General features: G+C 36.4%; 1 protein-coding gene across 13 annotated transcripts in view; it reads left to right on the top strand.

Moving 5' to 3' along the window:
* The window catches only part of PPFIA2 (PTPRF interacting protein alpha 2), a 253,973-nt gene that overhangs the window by 102,566 nt on the left and 132,036 nt on the right, over positions 1-19,371 (top strand). For 9 of the 13 annotated variants that reach the window (XR_005559073.1, XM_039362953.1, XM_039362954.1 and 6 more), the window contains one exon: positions 10,509-10,571. The exons of 3 other annotated variants lie outside the window; for them this stretch is intronic. Coding sequence is in view for 9 of the 10 variants with exons in the window: in XM_039362953.1 (XP_039218887.1) it covers positions 10,509-10,571 (63 nt within the window). In the remaining variant the exon portion in view is untranslated. Of the gene's footprint in view, positions 1-8,187; positions 8,340-10,508; positions 10,572-19,371 lie in introns of those variants that run through there. One more of the 13 variants, XM_039362955.1, reaches the window with a different exon arrangement.

The following is a 19,371-nucleotide window of genomic DNA, read 5'->3' as shown; positions in this document are numbered from 1 at the left end:
AAGAGTCTGGATGAGGAAGAGTACTACAAATACTTGGGTATCCTTCAAGCTGACAACATCAAGCACACTGAAGTCAAGAAAAAGATTAGAGGTGAATACATCAAGAGAGTGAAGAAGATCTTAAAGTCCAAACTCAATGGAGGAAATACCATAAAGGCAATCAACACCTGGGCAATCCCAGTCATTAGGTACACAGCTGGAATAGTGAACTGGACTCAAGCAGAACTAAAAGCAATGGATAGGCAGACCAGAAAAATAATGACAATGAATCATGCCCTTCATCCACGCAGTGACATTGATAGACTTTATCTACCAAGGCAAATAGGTGGGCGTGGAATGCTACAAGTACATCAGATGGTTGAAGAAGAAAAAATGGCTTTGGAAGAATATCTGAAGAACAGTGATGAAGATGCACTGAAATTAGTATATCAGGAAGGCTTACTAACTACTGGAGAGACCGAACTGGCCTACAAGAAAGACCAAATGAAGAACAGAATAGAGGCATGGGAAGACAAAGCACTATATGGCCAATACATGAAAAAAATAGCTGGGAAAGCAGATAATAATAAAACCTGGCAATGGCTAAGAGCAGGAAAATTGAAGAAAGAGACCGAGGGACTAATTCTGGCTGCACAAGACCAAGCCTTAAGGACAAATGCATACAAAGTCAAAATTGAGAAGACAGCAACAGACAGTAAGTGCCGCCTATGCAAAGAAGCTGAAGAAACAGTGGACCACTTGGTAAGCTGTTGCAAGAAGATTGCACAAACTGATTACAAGCAACGGCATGACAAAGTAGCAACAATGGTGCATTGGAAGATCTGCAAAAAATATCATTTGCCTGTAAGCAAAAACTGGTGGGATCATAAAATAGAGAAAGTCATAGAAAATGATAAAATTAAACTGCTCTGGGACTTCAGAATTCAAACAGACAAGCACCTGCAACATAACACCCCAGACTTAACAATTGTCGATAAGAAAGACAAAAAAGTCTGGATAGTGGACGTGGCAGCCTGGAGACAGCAGAATAGAAGAGAAAGAACTGGAGAAGATAACAAAATACAAAGACCTCCAAATAGAAATAGAAAGACTGTGGAAAGCAACTAGGAGCTACTGGAGCACCACTTGAACAATTGGCATTGACAAATTCCAATTGCTAGGAACTGCTTCCATCCTGCGACAATACCTGTAATACCATCAAACATCCACATCTGCCTATCCCAGGTCCTGGGTAAGGACTCGATAGGTAGACAAAATGCCAAATCCAGTCTGAACATCTGGCTGACTGTGCGATGATCGATAGTTAGACAAAATTCCAAATCCAGTCTGAACATCTGGCTGACTGTGCCAGTTGGAAGGGACCTTGGAGGTCATCTAGTCCAACCACCTGCTCGGGCAGGAAACCCTACACCATTTCGGACAAATGGCTGTCCAGTCTCTTCTTAAAAACTTCCAGTGTTGGAGCATTTACTGCTTCTGGAGGCAAGCTGTTCCACTGATTAATTGTTCTCACTGTCAGGAAGTTTCTCCTTAGTTCTAGGTTTCTTCTCTCCTTGATAGTTTCCACCCGTTGCTTCTTGTCCTGCCTTCAGGTGCTTTGGAAAATAGCTTAATTCCCTCTTCTTTATGGCAGCCCCTGAGATATTGGAATACTGCTATCATGTCCCCCCTTGTCCTTCTCTTCGTTAAACTAGACATACCCAATTCTAGCAACCGTTCCTTATATGTTTTAGCCTCCAGTCCCCTAATCCATGAGTCATTTCCCACAGGCAGTAATCATCCAATGCCAGAGCCAAAAGAACAAAGGCAATACCAGGAGAACATCTAAAAGGTCAGGAAACAAAAAACTAAAACTGGGCAGATGATGCTGCACTGTGGGCAAAGGACTGTAATCAAACACATCAGTGAGCTGGTTACTGGGAGGCATTTACTGAGCAGCAGGATATCAGATTTTCCAACATTGGTCAGTTTTCAGCTGAATGCTTGTATGCTTTTTCTCTACAAAGACTTGCTCTACCCAAACTATAAGACAATAGTGACCATTCAGGAATAAAATATCATTTCTAAATGGACTCATTACTTACAAGAAAAGTAACTTAGTGACAGCAAACTTTCCTATGGTCAGTCCTTGAATTTCCAGGTGCCTGAATTCTGAGAATCAAGCATGACAATGTTGCTTATTTACAGATCTTATCCCTAGGCCTAAAGGCTTATAAAGGCCCATGATCCTAGCTCTTTTCTATGGTTCTTGAAAACAACTGTCTCTCTGAGATTTGGTAGTTTGATTTGTCCTCCCGTGAAAATCCCTTCACCAGATGCATTACAGAAACTTTGAAGGGCATTGGATACTGTGGGTATTTAGTCAGAGCAGTTGTATGCTATATTTTCCTTATATATAGATAATCATAAAGCAAAATAAAAATGCTAAGACATATCACCATCTGAAACAATGCCCCAAAAGCACAAGGAGGAGAGAGGAAGTTTAAGAATTGACCAGAGTTCATTAGCCAGACTGAAACAGACTTTGATCTTAGAAGTCTTACTTTGATCTTAGAAGTCAGAGAGAGAGAGAGAGAGAGAGAGAGAGAGAGAGAGAGAGAGAGAGAGAGAGAGAGAGAGATGCTTTTTTAACACTGAAGTCATTCCATAACCTCAGAACAATTGAAATTTTGTTTTAGTAAAACAAAATTCATTGCTTCTTATAGCCATTTCTCTTCAGAAATAAAGATACTGTAGACCAATCCCCAATCCACTAAATGCTGCTGGAAGAACACATGCCAATCTTTTAGTAGTTTACTCCAACAAAAAAAAAAAACAAGATTCTTTCAGAGTTTTTTTTTAACAAGATTTACTGAAAGAGGACAGGAATAAGTTGCAGAAATCTCAGCAATATGATTGTTATCAGTTTAGAATCTAATTCATATCTGGATTGATAAGACTTTTTTTTTTCAGTCTTTGACTCATTATTTCTTTGTGAGATGATCAGATAGCTGTTCTTTTAACTAGTGAATGAGGAATATCCAGGTGATCAATTTGTGAATCTCTCTCAGACTCAGAACATACTATTACAATATTGATATGTTTACTGTGACTATTAGGCAGTAAGAAGATAGTAGTCTTTTACAGTAATTAGAAAAGTACTTCTAAGAAGTCTAGGTGACAGCAAGTATGAGAACGAAACTCTGAAAATTAGATAAGATACTGCTAATAGCTGAATTACCCCCTTTACCATAAAAGGACCCTTTTTTATTGAGAAGATTTAATATTTACCCTTGCTGGATTTTATTACAAGAGCATGGCCCTTAAAAGAAAACACCTCCATTGACAATGAGGCTTTCAAAAAGACTTCTGTGAGGGATTAGCCTTAAAATATGATAGATGAAGCACTATTTTTTTTTAAAAAAAAAACCTTTCTTCTGAACTAATTATTTAAGTTAACCATGAGTTTAGCTACCACTGATATCAGTGTGTGTGTGTGTGTGTGTGTGTACATTATGAGTCAGTATTCTTCAGAATAATCAATTCAAAATGCAAACTATTAATTTTTGTTTGCTAATCTGGTAATTGTCTTTTATGCCATCTGCTGGGAAAGTAGTGGGCTTTCTTATGCACCTGGCTGGCCATTGTGAGAACAGACTGCTAGACTAGATGAGCCAAGTGTCCCATCCAGCAAGGCACTATTAATGTTCTCATGTCTGATATGTTTAATAAAGTTTCCAAATAAATATGAATTGGAATGCTAGTTTTCAAATCTGTTTGTCTTATGTTACAGCCTCCTGCCTTTATATATTAAACAAAAACTTCAATTCATCCCAATATAACTTAAGTTAAACAATTATGTATTATACCTCATTTCTAAATGGCAGTCCAAGGGCAATTTCTAATAGGAGTTTTAAAAGGCCTGGAATGGAAAATAGGCAGTTTAAAAAACTACATTTCTCATCGTAATGTGTTCCTGCCGCAGTGAATTTGTTGTCATATAACAGGTTTGATTAAACAGCTTTCTGCTGTGCTCACCAGGTAATATTATTTTTTGCTGAAATACACCTTTGAAGCTCACCTTATAACTTTCAGAAAATTCTTTTTGGGAACCAGTGGTACATATTCATCATTTGCTTACAGTGGAAGATTGATTTGGATATAGAAGATTTGGATAACTTCAAAAGTAAGTTATCCTGATTTCAATAGGTAATACAATTGAATAACTTAATAAGACTCTGTTCTACATTGGGAGTCAGTTGTCTCTGTTTGCATATATATGTATAAATAAAAAAAAACTTTTCCAAAACACTGCATAGCTTGGGTAATGTGACAGTTATTGTTGAACTGGAACTAGTGAGATTTACATTCAAGTCCATTCTTAACAACAGAAATGAGAGCAGAACCCAAATTTGGTACTTTTGTTCCTATAGGAAGGAAAGGTTATGATCTTCATGTGAAAACCATCATCATCAAGGGAAAAAAGGGTAGAATATGATAGAAGTGAAAGAGCAAAGATTATGGATTGTAATAGTATGAAAGTGAAATCCTTATAAAGTTATGTACACAGAAATATGATCACAGTCTCCTTGAGAATAATCTGGTGGCATTCCTTCCTAGTAAATGGTCTGAGGACATTGATTATAAAGTGAAATTAGCTGGTTGAGAGTGATAGGAACAAACCTAAAAGCTGAACCAATTAGTGATTTATTTCTGTGGAGTCAACCAAAACAGTATGTTTGATTTAATACCCTTAATAATAAAAGATCAATGCCAATAGAACAAGGTGAATGTTATAGATAAGATGACAGTCACAAAAACAACTTTGGTGGAACTAAAAAATGGGTAGTATAATTCACCAGATGAAGGGTAGTTCTGAACATTTTGTAAAGAACATATCAATGCAACTTCAAGTGTGCAGATTTTTATCATATTAAGAGAATAGAATACATAATGAGTCATGTGCATTTGGAAGTCACCTGTGTAATCTTCATGCACTAATAATTGTTTATTTTTATTTCTGTAAAATTATAATTCTTTTCCCCACCAAAAAGGAGATATCTATAAAATGTAAAAATAAGCATAAGGTCAACAAGAATTCATAAATAAAACCATTTTTCCAATTAAAAGCAACATCTGAAAAGCATATTATGCCATATTAGCAATCAATAAATTCAATTAGGTTTAAGAGAAAAAAATGTTGTTTAAAAAGAATAGACTTCACTTGCTGATAGGAGCCAAATAAAAAAATAGCTTAATCTCATGGGGCAGCGAATTCCACATATAGATAACAATCAGAAAATTTTAATAAACCACTATAATCCAGAAGCCAGCAGCATGTGGAGGAGAGTGCATAAAAAAGAGTGAGCACAGGAGGAAATAGGCTTTCAAATGTTAAAAGTAATAGCCCTTGAATTGCAAGGCAGTTAGTGTGGTTGATATAACTAAGGGGGTCAGTCACATGGTTCCCACATTCCATTTCAATCAAAGTTTTAGCTGCTATATACTGTTCCCTTTGACATTTCTGAGTAGTTCTCAAAAGTTGCTTAATATAAAATGCTTTATAAAGTTGAAATAAGATGTGCTAAACCTATGTCAGTCCAAACTGCAATGAGCTAGTATAAGAATTTAAACAGAATAAAATCATATCACTTTCTGAGCATCTAATTAGTTCAGTCTAGACTCTAGAGGGATTTTAGTGAGAATCGCTTCTTAATAAAGATGAACAATTAGTAAGAATTACAATATTAAAAATCAGCCATGATCTTTGCAATACTGGGGTTTGTTTCTAATCCTGAATGCATTTCACAGAGGTATTCTTAGTGAAAATCTTACTAACAATAGTTCTCTTAACTCAGTGGTTCTCAACCTGTGGGTCGGGACCCCATTTGGGTCGAACGACCATTTCACGGGGGTTGCCAAACAAGGCTGTCCGCCATTTTCCCCCCTTTTTTTGGCCACGCCCCTGGCACCCGGTGATGTACAAGTGGTTGGGGGTCACCACAACATGGGGAACTGTATTATGGGGTCGCGGCATTAGAAAGGTTGAGAACCACTATCTTAACTGATCAAACTATGTGGTACAGAGTAACTTTGGGATTCAAAAGTCATGAGATTCCACATGATTCCATCTTTGCTTTTTGATAATGTCACAGTCCCTGTGAAGGTTTAATTTGTGGTGGATGGGGAGGTCCTCATTGTCTCATGGCTCTTGCTAAATGAACAGGAGACAGCTATGAGGGTGCCTCACACCATTCCATCTTTTGCACCAGTTATGACCCTCCTCTGAGTGAAAGCAACTCCTTAGTCTTTCATGTCTTAGTTACCTCTTGCTTGTGCATCCTCCTTGGGAATGTTCCCGAGGAACAGTTGAAGCTACAACTAATCCTAGATGTAACAGTTCAAGCAATCAGTCAGATTTTAATTTGCCTATCTAACACCTATCTACTCTGAGGTGCATTTGTTTCTAGTTGACTTTAGGTTGCTGCTTAAAAAGAGTTGCCCAATACCTGGATATCTTTGAGACTGCTTAATCTCAATTGTGTGTGCCTGCATAGTAACTTCTGCTAATGTAGATTTTTTTTCTATATCCCTTCTCTTTATGGATGTCACTAACACGAATCATAGGTGAAGTAATTAGAGACCAGTCATGGCAGGGTGCAAGGATGACTGACTGCTCTTTGCAGTGTTTATTCCTTTTTATACAGTTATTCCAAGCAGCAAAAGGTAACATAGAAACAGTTGAGATCTTTTATAGTGTTACTTCTGCCATTGGAATATACTGTATATCTTGTATAATTAATTCTCCTGATAGTTATGTGTATACATGTAATTTGGTTTTTGTGTTGTAATTTTGTCATATTTAACCTGATTTACAGAGTTGTCAGTGATCAGAATAGCATATAAACCCAGTAAATAAATAAACAGGTAGTATAATTTTTAAAGGGCAGCAACCATTGAGTCTTCTAAGTTAAATGTGAAGGATGGCTTTTGAACTATTACCTCTTCAAACAAGTCTTTTGACTTGTATTGTGATATTTTGATATTTTCTATGTATCTTAAATTGTTTAATTTTCTTTTACTTATGATAGTCACCTTGCTTATTCAGTGCAATGGAAAGACTAGATGTAATGAATGGACAATTTAAGGAGGCTGGATTTTCTGCGGAAAATATACTCTTTTTCTTAAAGTTGGCCTTTCCTAAAGTTGCACTCAGGAAAGAGGAAACTTGTATTATATAAAGTATTGTATTATATTATATAAAACAACAGTCCCCAACCTTTCCAACCTGTGGCCTGGTGGAGGGGGAGAGGGGATGGTTCTGCGTGAGTGGCAAGCGCATATGTGAGCATGCACAGCACAATTTGTGCAAATGGAGCTGTGAGCACCCACCACCTGCACAAATGGAGCTGCATGCTCACCTGCCATTTTTGTAACCTGGTTCCAAACACAGCCCGGTAGTGGGTCACAGCCGATGGTTGGTGGCTCCTTATATAAAGTATTGAAAATCACTTTGCACTTAATTGAGACCTGGAATTCCCTGGCGTCATTACTTTTAAAAAAACAGGGCAATTTAAATTATTCTAAGATATAGTGTCAATTGTGAGCACCAATCAGTTGTTTTCTGCATATGGCTGTCATGCTTTCTTGGTCATTATTGTTTTTAACATATGTCTGAAATGGTGCTTGGACATGAACTTTAGATCAACAGTAAAAATACCATTTGTAATTTTAACAAAATGGCATTATTAAATAGTATAAAGACTGTGGGTTATAAAGGAATCAGTGCTTCCAATAATAGCATCAGTGAATTTACAAGCTATCTTGATTTAGGGAAAACACCCAAATTAAATTATAGTGTGAATAAAATCTGTTCAGCTTCCAGTAATCATGAAGGGCTTCTCTTGAAAAGAAACAATACCACAAAAAATGAAGCAATGACAGTATATATGTAGCCATTTTGCTGAGACAAACCTTCACAGAATAACGTACATGATCGCTATGTTGTCACAATGGTCTCCTTTTAATCACTTTGTGATGTCACTGAAGCTACAGCACTGGTGCCACATCTGCCTTTAATTGAAGCTGTCAAGATGTTTTTGGTTCCTGGATGGTGGGAGGGAAGGGATGATAGTTGTGGCTCTGTGCCTTGAAGAGCCTTTAGGCCTCTGGATTATCATCCGTACCACTGTTTTATTTTAAGCACTATTAATGGAAGCCTGGAAAAAGTTGAGTGCCAAGGCTGGAGCAGAGAAATGACTGCATGCCACATGGCAACTCAAATATGTTCACTGTGTCTAGTTGCTTGGATACAGAGGTTCAGAATTTGGAATTCTGGATGTTGTTCTACACATAATGTGGTAAGTCACTGATACTGATTTGAGCCCTGCCCTCTAAAATCATGAATATAGATTATAGTGCCTCAGACCATCTGACACCAATGTCATAATCTCTGGTATTATTATTTCTTCCTCCTCCAGTCCCAAAGTTCCTTTGAACTCATGTTGGTCAACCTGAAATTCCAGGACTTTATGAAGTCCTTATATCCATTTTTATAGCCCCCAAAGTTCCTCCTCATTTAGCTACCTAAAATTTGTACTTCATGGAACACAAAAGGAAAAAAATTAAAGTAACACGTAACATGGACTTGCTATAGATATAAATGAAAACAAGACAAAAGTTTTTAAACTCTTCCCATAAATTCAGAGTAAACAGTTCTCACCAACATATGTATAATGGCTGTAACCAACTGTTAACTTTCTGCTTCTATCCAATTAGTTGCCTACTCTTGTTTTAACTGGAAATACTTTTGTTTAGTCCTACAGTTTTAAAGAAAAAATGCAAATGATGCACTTTTGTTATTTCCCCCTGTGAAATCCTGAATATTTTCTTTGAACTTAAGAGTTTAGGAACATTTTGAGTGTTCTGCAGAGACACTTTTTTGTGATGAAAACCTTCCTGGGGATACAGGGGATCAAACTAGAGTAAATTCATTTGGTTCCTTGCCTTTGTTTACAAATATTTGCAAACAGTTGGAAATAACTGTACCAAAACATTTTAAGTTAATGTCACACACAATTTAGTTTTGACGGAAAAAGAAACTCCAAAACATTTAAAAATATGTGAGAACAAAAGCTATAAGGTAACAGAAATGACCTATTTGTATCAAACAAAAACAATGGTTGTGGTTTGCCAAAATATATCTTACAGACCAGTGAATGCATAATTGAGAGTGTAGTATAAACTATTACTTTTATGTGGTGTCTAGAATGTTGAAATAATTTATCAATTGGTGAAATGACTTCCAGGTGAAACAATATGTTATGTGTTGATATTTTCCCAGTCGTACTCTTAGTTTCTTCAGAGCATAACTAAAAGTGAAGTTGGTAACAGATGCTATCTCCTTTTGTTCAGTGGAGTAGAATGCCCTCAGCCAATTGCTCCCCATTGACAGAATTACAACGGTTGTGGGTATTCTACACCAGGGATCCCCAACCCCTGGTCCGTGGACCAGTACCAGGCTGCGGCATACCAGCAACCAGTCTGCATAAACAAGCAAAGCCCCATCTGTGGGATGCAGGCAGCACACGAAACCATGCATCCTTTGGTCCGTGGAAAAACCTCTCTCCATGGAACCGGTCTCTGGTGCCCAAAAGGTTGGGGACCTCTGTTCTACACCACTAAATATAGACAACATCTAAAACATGATGTCTTGCCAAGTTCAGTTTCAGACCTGTTTGGACCGTATACTCATTGCCTTACATGGCATTGACAAGAAGTCATTTCAGCAATAAATAGCAGTGATGAAAATCTTCACTTTCAAATATTCTCTCATCCCCCCCCCTTCTCTCTCTGTGTGTAACATAATTAAAAGGCATAGCTTATCTAATAAAACAATTGTGTAACAAGTTTGGTATAATCTATTTGTAAGGCTCTAGATTCATAATATTTATAAAAATGTGAAACAAGTATGGTAGCACTTTCTGAATTTTCTAAGTGTAAATAGCAAGATAGTGATAAAAATGTGAGACGCAAGCAAGACAGATTTTCTGCTGTGAAAACTCCATCTAATTGAACAGAATATTTGTATAAGCACAGTACTGCTTATCATTTCATTTCAGTAGACCTAAAACAGATCTGCTGTGTAAATTCATACCATTCAACAGAAACATCTACTGTCTATAAACTGAGGTTATTCAAATTGTATTTCTATATATACATACTTGGCTAATGATTCACTATATTTTAACTAATATGCAATAATTATTTTACCATTATTTTAACTTCCAGAATTTCTATATATACATACTTGGCTAATGATTCACTATATTTTAACTAATATGCAATAATTATTTTACCATTATTTTAACTTCCAGAATTATGTTTAAGATTAGAGATATTCTTATATTCTAAATTAAGAATTTAAGAACAATTGTATGAAATCAAAGACATTAAGTATTTGAATATATGTGTTATTTTACCAACAACACTTTTGAATTCAGTACACTCTTTGTTGCACGCTTTTTCAGATGACGGTTGCGGCTGGTACGAGCATTGAGAATAACATTCAAAGGACCATATCCTGCCCTAATGTATGTTTTGCATATCTTGGATTCTTGTCTTCTTTTAATGCAAAATTTCATTTATGTGAATTTACTGTTGTCACCACATTATATTCATTTCCAGCATATGTTATATATTTTACTAGAAGTAAGGTTTCATTATGGCTTACAAGAAGAGTCTCTGTTTACACACCATAGTTCTAAGTTACTTTCTCCCAGTTTTGTGTTATTTCAAATAGTGATTTACCTATCCTATTGGGCCAGATTATTCAAAGTGCTAATGTTATTATTTATTATTAACCTTGAATCATATGCTTGTAGTACAATATATCTCCCCCACAGTTCACTGCTGCTCAATAAACATCCTCCCACACATATATTTACACTTTGCAACAAGAATTACAAATTGGCTAAATCTGGAAAGTAAGTTAAAAAGAACAAAAGAACAAAATGTAGCCATTTAATCCTCACAAACTACATATGTATAAGGCAGTTGTTTAAATAAATGTTTTGAGACAGCTATTCATGCTTCTCCTAACTGAGGAGCTGTACTATCTTAATTAACAGCACAATCTTATTTGGGTCAACGTGGAAATCAGTTCAGTTGTGTTAGATGGGGTTTATGCTCATATAAATTAATACAAGAATATAGCATAAATGGTTCTGAGATCTGAAATAAAATATTGACCTAGCAAGGTGTCTATGGAGATTCTCAGTCAACTAGGTCATAGTTAACAAGGAAATCCAGTTGCCTCATGAAAAAGCATCTTTGGGATGACTTAGCAAGGAGATGAAAAGGCACAGGAATACTGATTGATCTAATGAAAATACTGATTTCTATCATACCAATATAACATTTTAAAAATAAAGATACCAAAAATGGCTAAAATTTAACAATCATGCAATTTGTAGTTACAGATACATGTATAGTTACAAACACATATGTACATATACACACACTCATATGTATATATACATACACACAGAGAGAATATATACATATATACACCTTATTTCACAATATGTATTTTTCCTGTATTTTTATAATTTTACCAGTATTATGATAACAGAAAAGTTGCTTTATTTATTGCAAAGTCCAAAGCCATCCATCCACCCTTTCTATATTGGATTGCCTCTCTTACATTGTTTTATTGTCATACAGGAAGTCCTTGCTTACCAAGTGCCTCATTTAGTGACCATTCAAAATTATGTTATAAAAAAACCCCCAACTTTGCAATGAAACATTTCATTTAAGATAGTCGCAGCATACTGTCAGAATTGCCACTTAGGCACTTCAAAACAGCATGCATTTACAACTGTTACAGTATCCCACAGTCATGTGGTTGCCATTTGTGTGCTTCAGCTGGCTTGCAACAAGCAGAGTTAATGGAGTAAAATTTCAACTTGCGGTCACGTGATATGTCACTTAACCACAATATTTCATTTAACAACCAAATGGGAAATGACACTGTAAGTCTGCAAAGCAATTGTGATGAAAAGCAAAGCAGTTGCTGGTCTCAACTGTGGTCACTAAGCAAGGACTACCTGTAAAGCTTTTTAAAATTAGTCATAAGTAAGACTTAGACTATTCCACAAGACTGGTGAGAAAGGTTAATTATTTATTTCATTTGAAACACTTAAATAGCCATCCTTCTAAAAAAAAAAAAAAAAAAAACCAGAGATCTTGGTGGCTTCCAACAGCAATCATATCATTAGCCAGAATGCATTTTAGTACATATTACTTTGGCTTTAGCTGTAAACAAGCTGGTGAGAAACTGTTACTTTCTCTTTTATAGCAATTTATTCTTTAGTGCTAGCTTTGTTAATCTATGTTTTTCTTCATTGGCAGGACTTATGTGTGAAATGTCCACCATATGTATGCCTATTTGGCAAATCAGAAAATATACGATAGTACTATAGCATTAGGCTCCAATTGTTGATTGTTTAATATGTTTTGGATAGAACCCAATTTTATGCAGATATGCTTAGTAATCTAGACTTCCAGAATAAAATGGCTGGTATATTTCATCACCTGCCATCCAGAAAGTGAATGTAATAAATAGAGAGTGGTAACCAAAGCTTCAACATCCATGGTTGCCAGGAATATTTTGAATGAAATTGACAAACAATAACAGAATACTGTAGGATATAAGTAGAGGGTCACACAAGCAAAAGTAAACAGACTTGAACCAACCAAGCTACTGTTTTCTCAGAATTGTAATTTTTAAATATAGATTTTGATTTCCTATGGAACTCCCATTTGCATTTAGAAACAGAAACCATACAGCTAGTTTAATGAATGAATGATATTTCAATTATTACTACCACAATATCACTGCTGTATTTTTATGGTTAAAATTGTCATTATCATCCACTCATCTCAAACCTTTGCTTCATTAGTAGTAAACATTTGGTGATTCGGTTTGTTTAAATCCCAGTTTTATTTTCATGCTTTGACAGTATCACAGTTATGTGAATAGAAGTCACATTAAAACTGTAAAAGTTAGTATAAATTAAAAATGATAATGAGAAAGTACAGATAGTGTTCTATGATTTACACCACTTGAGCTTTTTAGAAAATTAGAAAAGCATACAGATTTTCATACAGTTTTGGCAATGATGCGTTGTATTATTTATTTATTTTAAAATAACTATATATTACTAAATTCTCATGCCTGTAACCTTTAACTGAAGAAATGCACCATAGGGCAAAACCTTTTCAACCAAGGTATCCCAAATGGACTAACTTATAGAAAGTGTCCAAAATCCAGGACCCCTGACTCCTGTGGAGTTAATTGAAACACTTTATAAAAATGTTTTATAAAACATTTTATGAACTATCTGAAACAATGACCCAAGTCGTCATAGGCTGTCTAGTATATTTTGATTTCACTAAAATTTGTAGTGGAGAGGTCTGTGTAGACACAAATATAAAAAAAACCTATGTTATTTTTCCCAACTTCACAGCAATATAGATTTACTATGTTAGAACATTCTGTAATCTATGATTGCTGTGAAATTGGTGCCATTTTGGATTTAGAAGATTTAACTCTTAAAAAGTCTGGTATCACTTTCTATAAGTATATTCCCAATCACGCTTTTCTGATCATTTCCTTTTTTTAATATTGTATGTTTCTTCAAAGACAAGTAATAAAAGCTTATTTCATTGTCCCACCCATCCCTTTTAAAAGGTTCCTGAATCTCTGAAGTACTGTTTCAATAGTACTAAAAATCTAGAAGGTTAGCTACTTCCAACTAAAGATCAAAGGTTCCAACCCAAATTTCTTCTATCTGTGAGTTGTCTATCTTCAAATGTGTCATGTTCTGTAATATCCCTCTCATTAACATGACCAGACAACTTAATTTATGCACAGATCCTACGTACAGAGAACTTGTGTACAGTATATAGAATTTTATTCATGCCCTAGAGTATTTGTCATTTCTAATTATGTAGAAGTGTACGTTGAGAATGGATCAAGAGTAGGTATGTAATATAAGGTTGATATTGTTCTTTAATAATCCATTTAGAAAACATCAATATTTTAATAAACTATTTTTATAAAGTTTAGATGAATAGCCTATTAAGAAGTATTATATGAGGAAAACCTGGAAATTTGTTTAATACCTTTATTTACAGCTCAGAGTTATGCATTGTAACTTGAAATAAACCCTAATATGGTAACTTATTTCTAGGAATCAAACACAAAATAAATAAAATCTTAATTATATATTACTTTGCTTCATAAAAGTGTTAGATCTGTAATTAAATAAATCAATGAATCATTAAATGTAAATATCTTCATGTAATGAAAAACGTAGTAAAAGGGTAACTTAGTAAACTTAGTCACCCTTTTAATAATAATAATAATAATAACAACAACAACAACAACTAGTAATAACAAGAAAAATGGTAGAAAAAAGAGCAAGGAAAATCAAAAATTGGTCAGCACCAGGTGAAGATGAACTGCATGGGTTTTGGTTGAAACATCTAATTGTTATACACCCACTCATTGCCAAGCAGTTCAACAATATACTACAAGGAGGAGAAATTGAAAAGTGGCTAACAACTGGGAAAACCTACCTAATAATGAAAAATCCAGCAAAAGGGGCAACACCAGGCAACTACAGGCCAATTACCTGCTTACTAACAACTTTCAAATTACTAACTGTTGTGGTAGCTGATGCAGTACAACAGCATCTAGTTGAACACAATCTCTTTCCACCTGAGCAGAAAGGAAACCGCCCCAATAGCAGAGGAACAAAAGATCAACTCCTAATAGACAAAATGATCTTGGAAAACTGCAAGAAAAGGAAGACCAACCTGAATGTGGCATGGATTGACTACAAAAAGGCATTTGACTCTCTGCCACATGACTGGATAATCAAGTGCCTAGAAATAACAGGAGTCAGTAGAAACATCAGAAAATTTGTGCAAAGATCGATGGCACAATGGAAGACACAGTTGCAGATCAATGGTGAGAAGCTGGGAGAGGTTAATATCAAGAGAGGAATATTTCAAGGAGATTCATTATCACCATTACTATTTGTTATTGCACTGTTTCCTCTGTCAACAATACTGAATAACTCAGGACATGGCTATCAAACATCAAAAACATCTACCAGACTATCTCATCTCCTTTACATGGATGATCTGAAGCTGTATGGAAAAACATCATCTGAAATAGAATCGCTGCTCAACACTGTCCGTATATATGGCCAAGATATTGTTATGGAGTTTGGCTTGGACAAATGTGTCACACTTACTATCAAACAAGGAAAAGTAGTGAAAACTGAAGGAATCAAGATGCCCCACGAAAATAACATTAAGTGTCTGGATGAGGAGGATTACTACAAATACTTGGGTATCCTTCAAGCTGACAACATCAAGCACACTGAAGTCAAGAAAAAGATTAGCGGTGAATACATCAAGAGAGTGAAGAAGATCTTAAAGTCCAAACTCAGTGGAGGAAATACCATAAAGGCAATCAACACCTGGGCAATTCCAGTCATTAGGTACACAGCTGGAATAGTGGACTGGACTCAAGCAGAACTAAAAGCAATGGATAGAAGACCAGAAAAATAATGACAATGAATCATGCCCTTCATCCACGCAGTGACATTGACAGACTTTATCTACCAAGGCAAATAGGTGGGCGTGGAATGCTACAAGTAGATCAGATGGTTGAAGAAGAAAAAATGGCTTTGGAAGAATATCTGAAGAACAATGATGAAGATGCACGGAAATTAGTATATCAGGAAGGCTTCCTGACTACTGGAGAGACCAAACTGGCCTACAAGAAAGACCAAATGAAGAACAGAATAGAGGCATGGGAAGACAAAGCACTACATGGCCAATATATGAAAAAAATAGCTGGGAAAGCAGATAATAACAAGACCTGGCAATGGCTAAGAGCAGGAAAATTGAAGAAAGAGACCGAGGGACTAATTCTGGCTGCACAAGACCAAGCCTTAAGGACAAATGCATATAAAGTCAAAATTGAGAAGACAGCAACAGATAGTAAGTGCCACCTATGCAAAGAAGCTGAAGAAACAGTGGACCACCTGGTAAGCTGTTGCAAGAAGATTGCACAGACTGACTACAAGCAGCGGCATGACAAAGTAGCAACAATGGTGCATTGGAAGATCTGCAAAAAATATCATTTGCCTGTAAGCAAAAACTGGTGGGATCATAAAATAGAGAAAGTCATAGAAAATGATAAAATTAAACTGCTCTGGGACTTCAGAATTCAAACAGACAAGCACCTGCAACATAACACCCCAGACTTAACAATTGTCGATAAGAAAGACAAAAAAGTCTGGATAGTGGACGTGGCAGTGCCTGGAGATAGCAGAATAGAAGAGAAAGAACTGGAGAAGATAACAAAATACAAAGACCTACAAATATAAATAGAAAGACTGTGGCAAAAGCAAGCAAGGGTAGTACCAATATTAATAGGCTCCTTGGGTGCAATCCCAAAACAACTGGAGCACCACTTGAACACCATTGGCATTGACAAATTTGCTATTAGTCAATTGCAAAAGGCAGCCTTACTAGGAACTGCTTCCATCCTGCGACGATGTCTGTAATACCATCAAACATCCACATCTGCCTATCCCAGGTCCTGGGTAAAGACTGGATAGGTAGACAAAATGCCAAATCCAGTCTGAACATCTGGCCAACTGTGCGATGATCCATAATAATAATAATAGTAAAGTTGGAAGGGTCCTTGGAGGTCATTTAGTCCATCCCCTGCTCAGGCAGGAAACCCTATACCATTTCGGACAAATGGCTGTCCAGTCTCTTCTTAAAATCTTCCAGTTTTGGAGCATTCACTGCTTCTGGAGGCAGGTTGTTCCACTGGTTAATTGTTCTAACTGTCAGGAAGTTTTTCCTTAGTTCTAGGTTGCTTCTCTCCTTGATTAGTTTTCACCCGTTGCTTCTTGTCCTACCTTCAGGTGCTTTGGAAAATAGCTTGACTCCCTCTTCTTTGTGGCAGCCCCTGAAATATTGGAAGACTGCTATCATGTCACCCCTCATCCTTCTCTTCGTTAAACTAGACATACCCAATTCCAGCAGCCATTCCTTATATGCTTTAGCCTCCAGTCCCCTAATCATCTTTGTTGCTCTTCTCTGTACTCTTTCTAGAGTTTCAACATCTTTTTTACATCGTGGTGACCAAAACTGGATGCAGTATTCCAAGTGTGGCCTTACCAAGGCATTGTAAAGTGATATTAACACGTCACGTGATCTTGATTCTATCCCTCTGTTAATGCAGCCTAGCACTGTGTTGGCCTTTTGGGCAGCTGCAGCACATTGCTGGCTCATATTTAGGTGCCATTTTAGATTGGCATGAACGAATAAAATGAATCCATTTCATTCAGGTCAATAAAACAAAATATTTAAAATATAATTCCAGAGTAACTGTCATATTTTGACTTTTCCCCATATAGTTCAGGATTGAACTGGAAAGTTCTTGATGCTCTCTGATCTTGATGGTTTGCTTGTAGATGTTTCATTATCCAAACAGGTAACATCAGTGTGAGTAAGTGTGGGGTTTGTTGCCTTTAAAATATAGTAGCTTGCCCTGCCAGTTTGGGTAGGGCTGTTATTTCCTTCTTACTGGTTCTTTAATTAGAGTATTGTTTTCTGCCTGTTTGTGTGGCACTGATCCTTGTTTATCTGAGTGATGGCTACTAGAGGGTATATGTTCTAGTCCATGGATGTCAAACTTGCCACGTCACATGATGTGTCGCGACGTATCGCAACTCTTTTTGCTTTGCTGGCAATAGGGTGGGCGCAGCTTTGGTATGATGAAACTGGCCCGTGGGCTGGCAGTTTGACATCCCTAGCCCTTTTGCTTCCTATCTGGATTTTTTATTGTCTTTTGAATAATATAATAATGCATATGTGGTTTATTTCTGTATGTCTTTTGATAGTTTATTTTTCTGAATGGCAAGGAGCTCCTTAGGATTTTTGGATTTGAGTTGGTCTAAGATGCGAATAGTTTTCCAGTTGAAACTGTGGTTGAATCTGTCCATGTGTTCTGAGTTTAAGAGTTTTTGTTTTGTCTTCTGACTGCTAGTTGGTGTTCATGGATTTGCTCTGATAGACTTCTGCTTGTCTGTTCTACATAGTGACTGTTACAGTCCTTGTTCTGTATGTTGTAGAATGATTCCTATCTTTAAGAGGAGAGCACTAAAAAGTCACTGTTTTCTTACAGTGGCAAGAACAGAAAAAATATGCAGAATATACTGAAAGAAAAAACCGTAAGAGGTCAACTGAATGTTGTTTCTAAGCTTTTTTTGGGGGGGGGGGTTAAAGGTGCTTGTATAGGAATACAAAGACAATGCACAGTAAACAATGTGATGTAGAATGCTCTCTTTGCAACAGGGGCATCTTCCAGCATATTAGCTTTACAATAGTTGCAAACATCGGGTGTAGGATGAGGGTGAAGATTTGTTCTCTGAGCTTGTGTGTTGGTTTCCAAATGTTTCGTTACCAGGCTAGGTAAGTAACATGCCCTAAACTCCACTGAAGATGTTACCTAGCCTGGTAATGAAATGTTCTGAAACCAACATACAAGCCCAGAGAATGAACCTTTATTTACCCTTATAGTACCTTTATTCTACTATTTAAACCCACTATTTCAATACTTTCCATAAATAGTATAGTATTAAGTGATAATGGAGCAAAGTTTTTATTTCCTCAAAGTGTGCAAAAGATCATTAATTTTTATTCACACATTTTGACCTCACTTCTGGGTACATTCTTGTGTCTCAATTTATGGATAGAGTAATTAGTTCTTATTCTGATGTAATAAATTACTATGCACCAATTATATTATCAATTTTACCAATGCACTTCATCAGCTCAACTATTTCTTTAGCATTTGTTTGAAAGTTGAAAGAGAGAAAAAATAATTCTTGCTGGGGGTGGGGAGAAAAAAGCCTATGGATTCTTTTTATCTGGGAGAAGATCCCAAGTGTACCTTTGCTCTTTTTAATTAGCAAGGGTGTATAAATACATGCATACTTAGATATTACCTTTTAAAAAATTCAATATATAAACTAAATAATTATTATGCATGATGGATATTGTTATGTCCCGAGCCTTGCAAACGGGCTCGGGGCGTTTGCAGGCAGTCCCGGGCAGGTGCAAGCTGCCCGGGACCAGACAGGCTGTCGCCAGCGCCTGTGCGCATGCGCGGGTGCTGGCACGGGAAAAGTAACACATTGACCCGGGAATTGCCTATATAAGAGGCTGGGAGCTTTTGGGCATTGCTGAAGCCTTCACCTGTAAGCTGAACACAGAATAAAAGAAAACCTGAGA

Source organism: Crotalus tigris, unplaced genomic scaffold (assembly GCF_016545835.1).
Source record: "Crotalus tigris isolate CLP2741 ecotype Arizona unplaced genomic scaffold, ASM1654583v1 scf7180000019496.3020429, whole genome shotgun sequence".
Taxonomy (NCBI): domain Eukaryota; kingdom Metazoa; phylum Chordata; class Lepidosauria; order Squamata; family Viperidae; genus Crotalus; species Crotalus tigris.
This window is presented reverse-complemented; position numbering and strand designations above follow the sequence as displayed.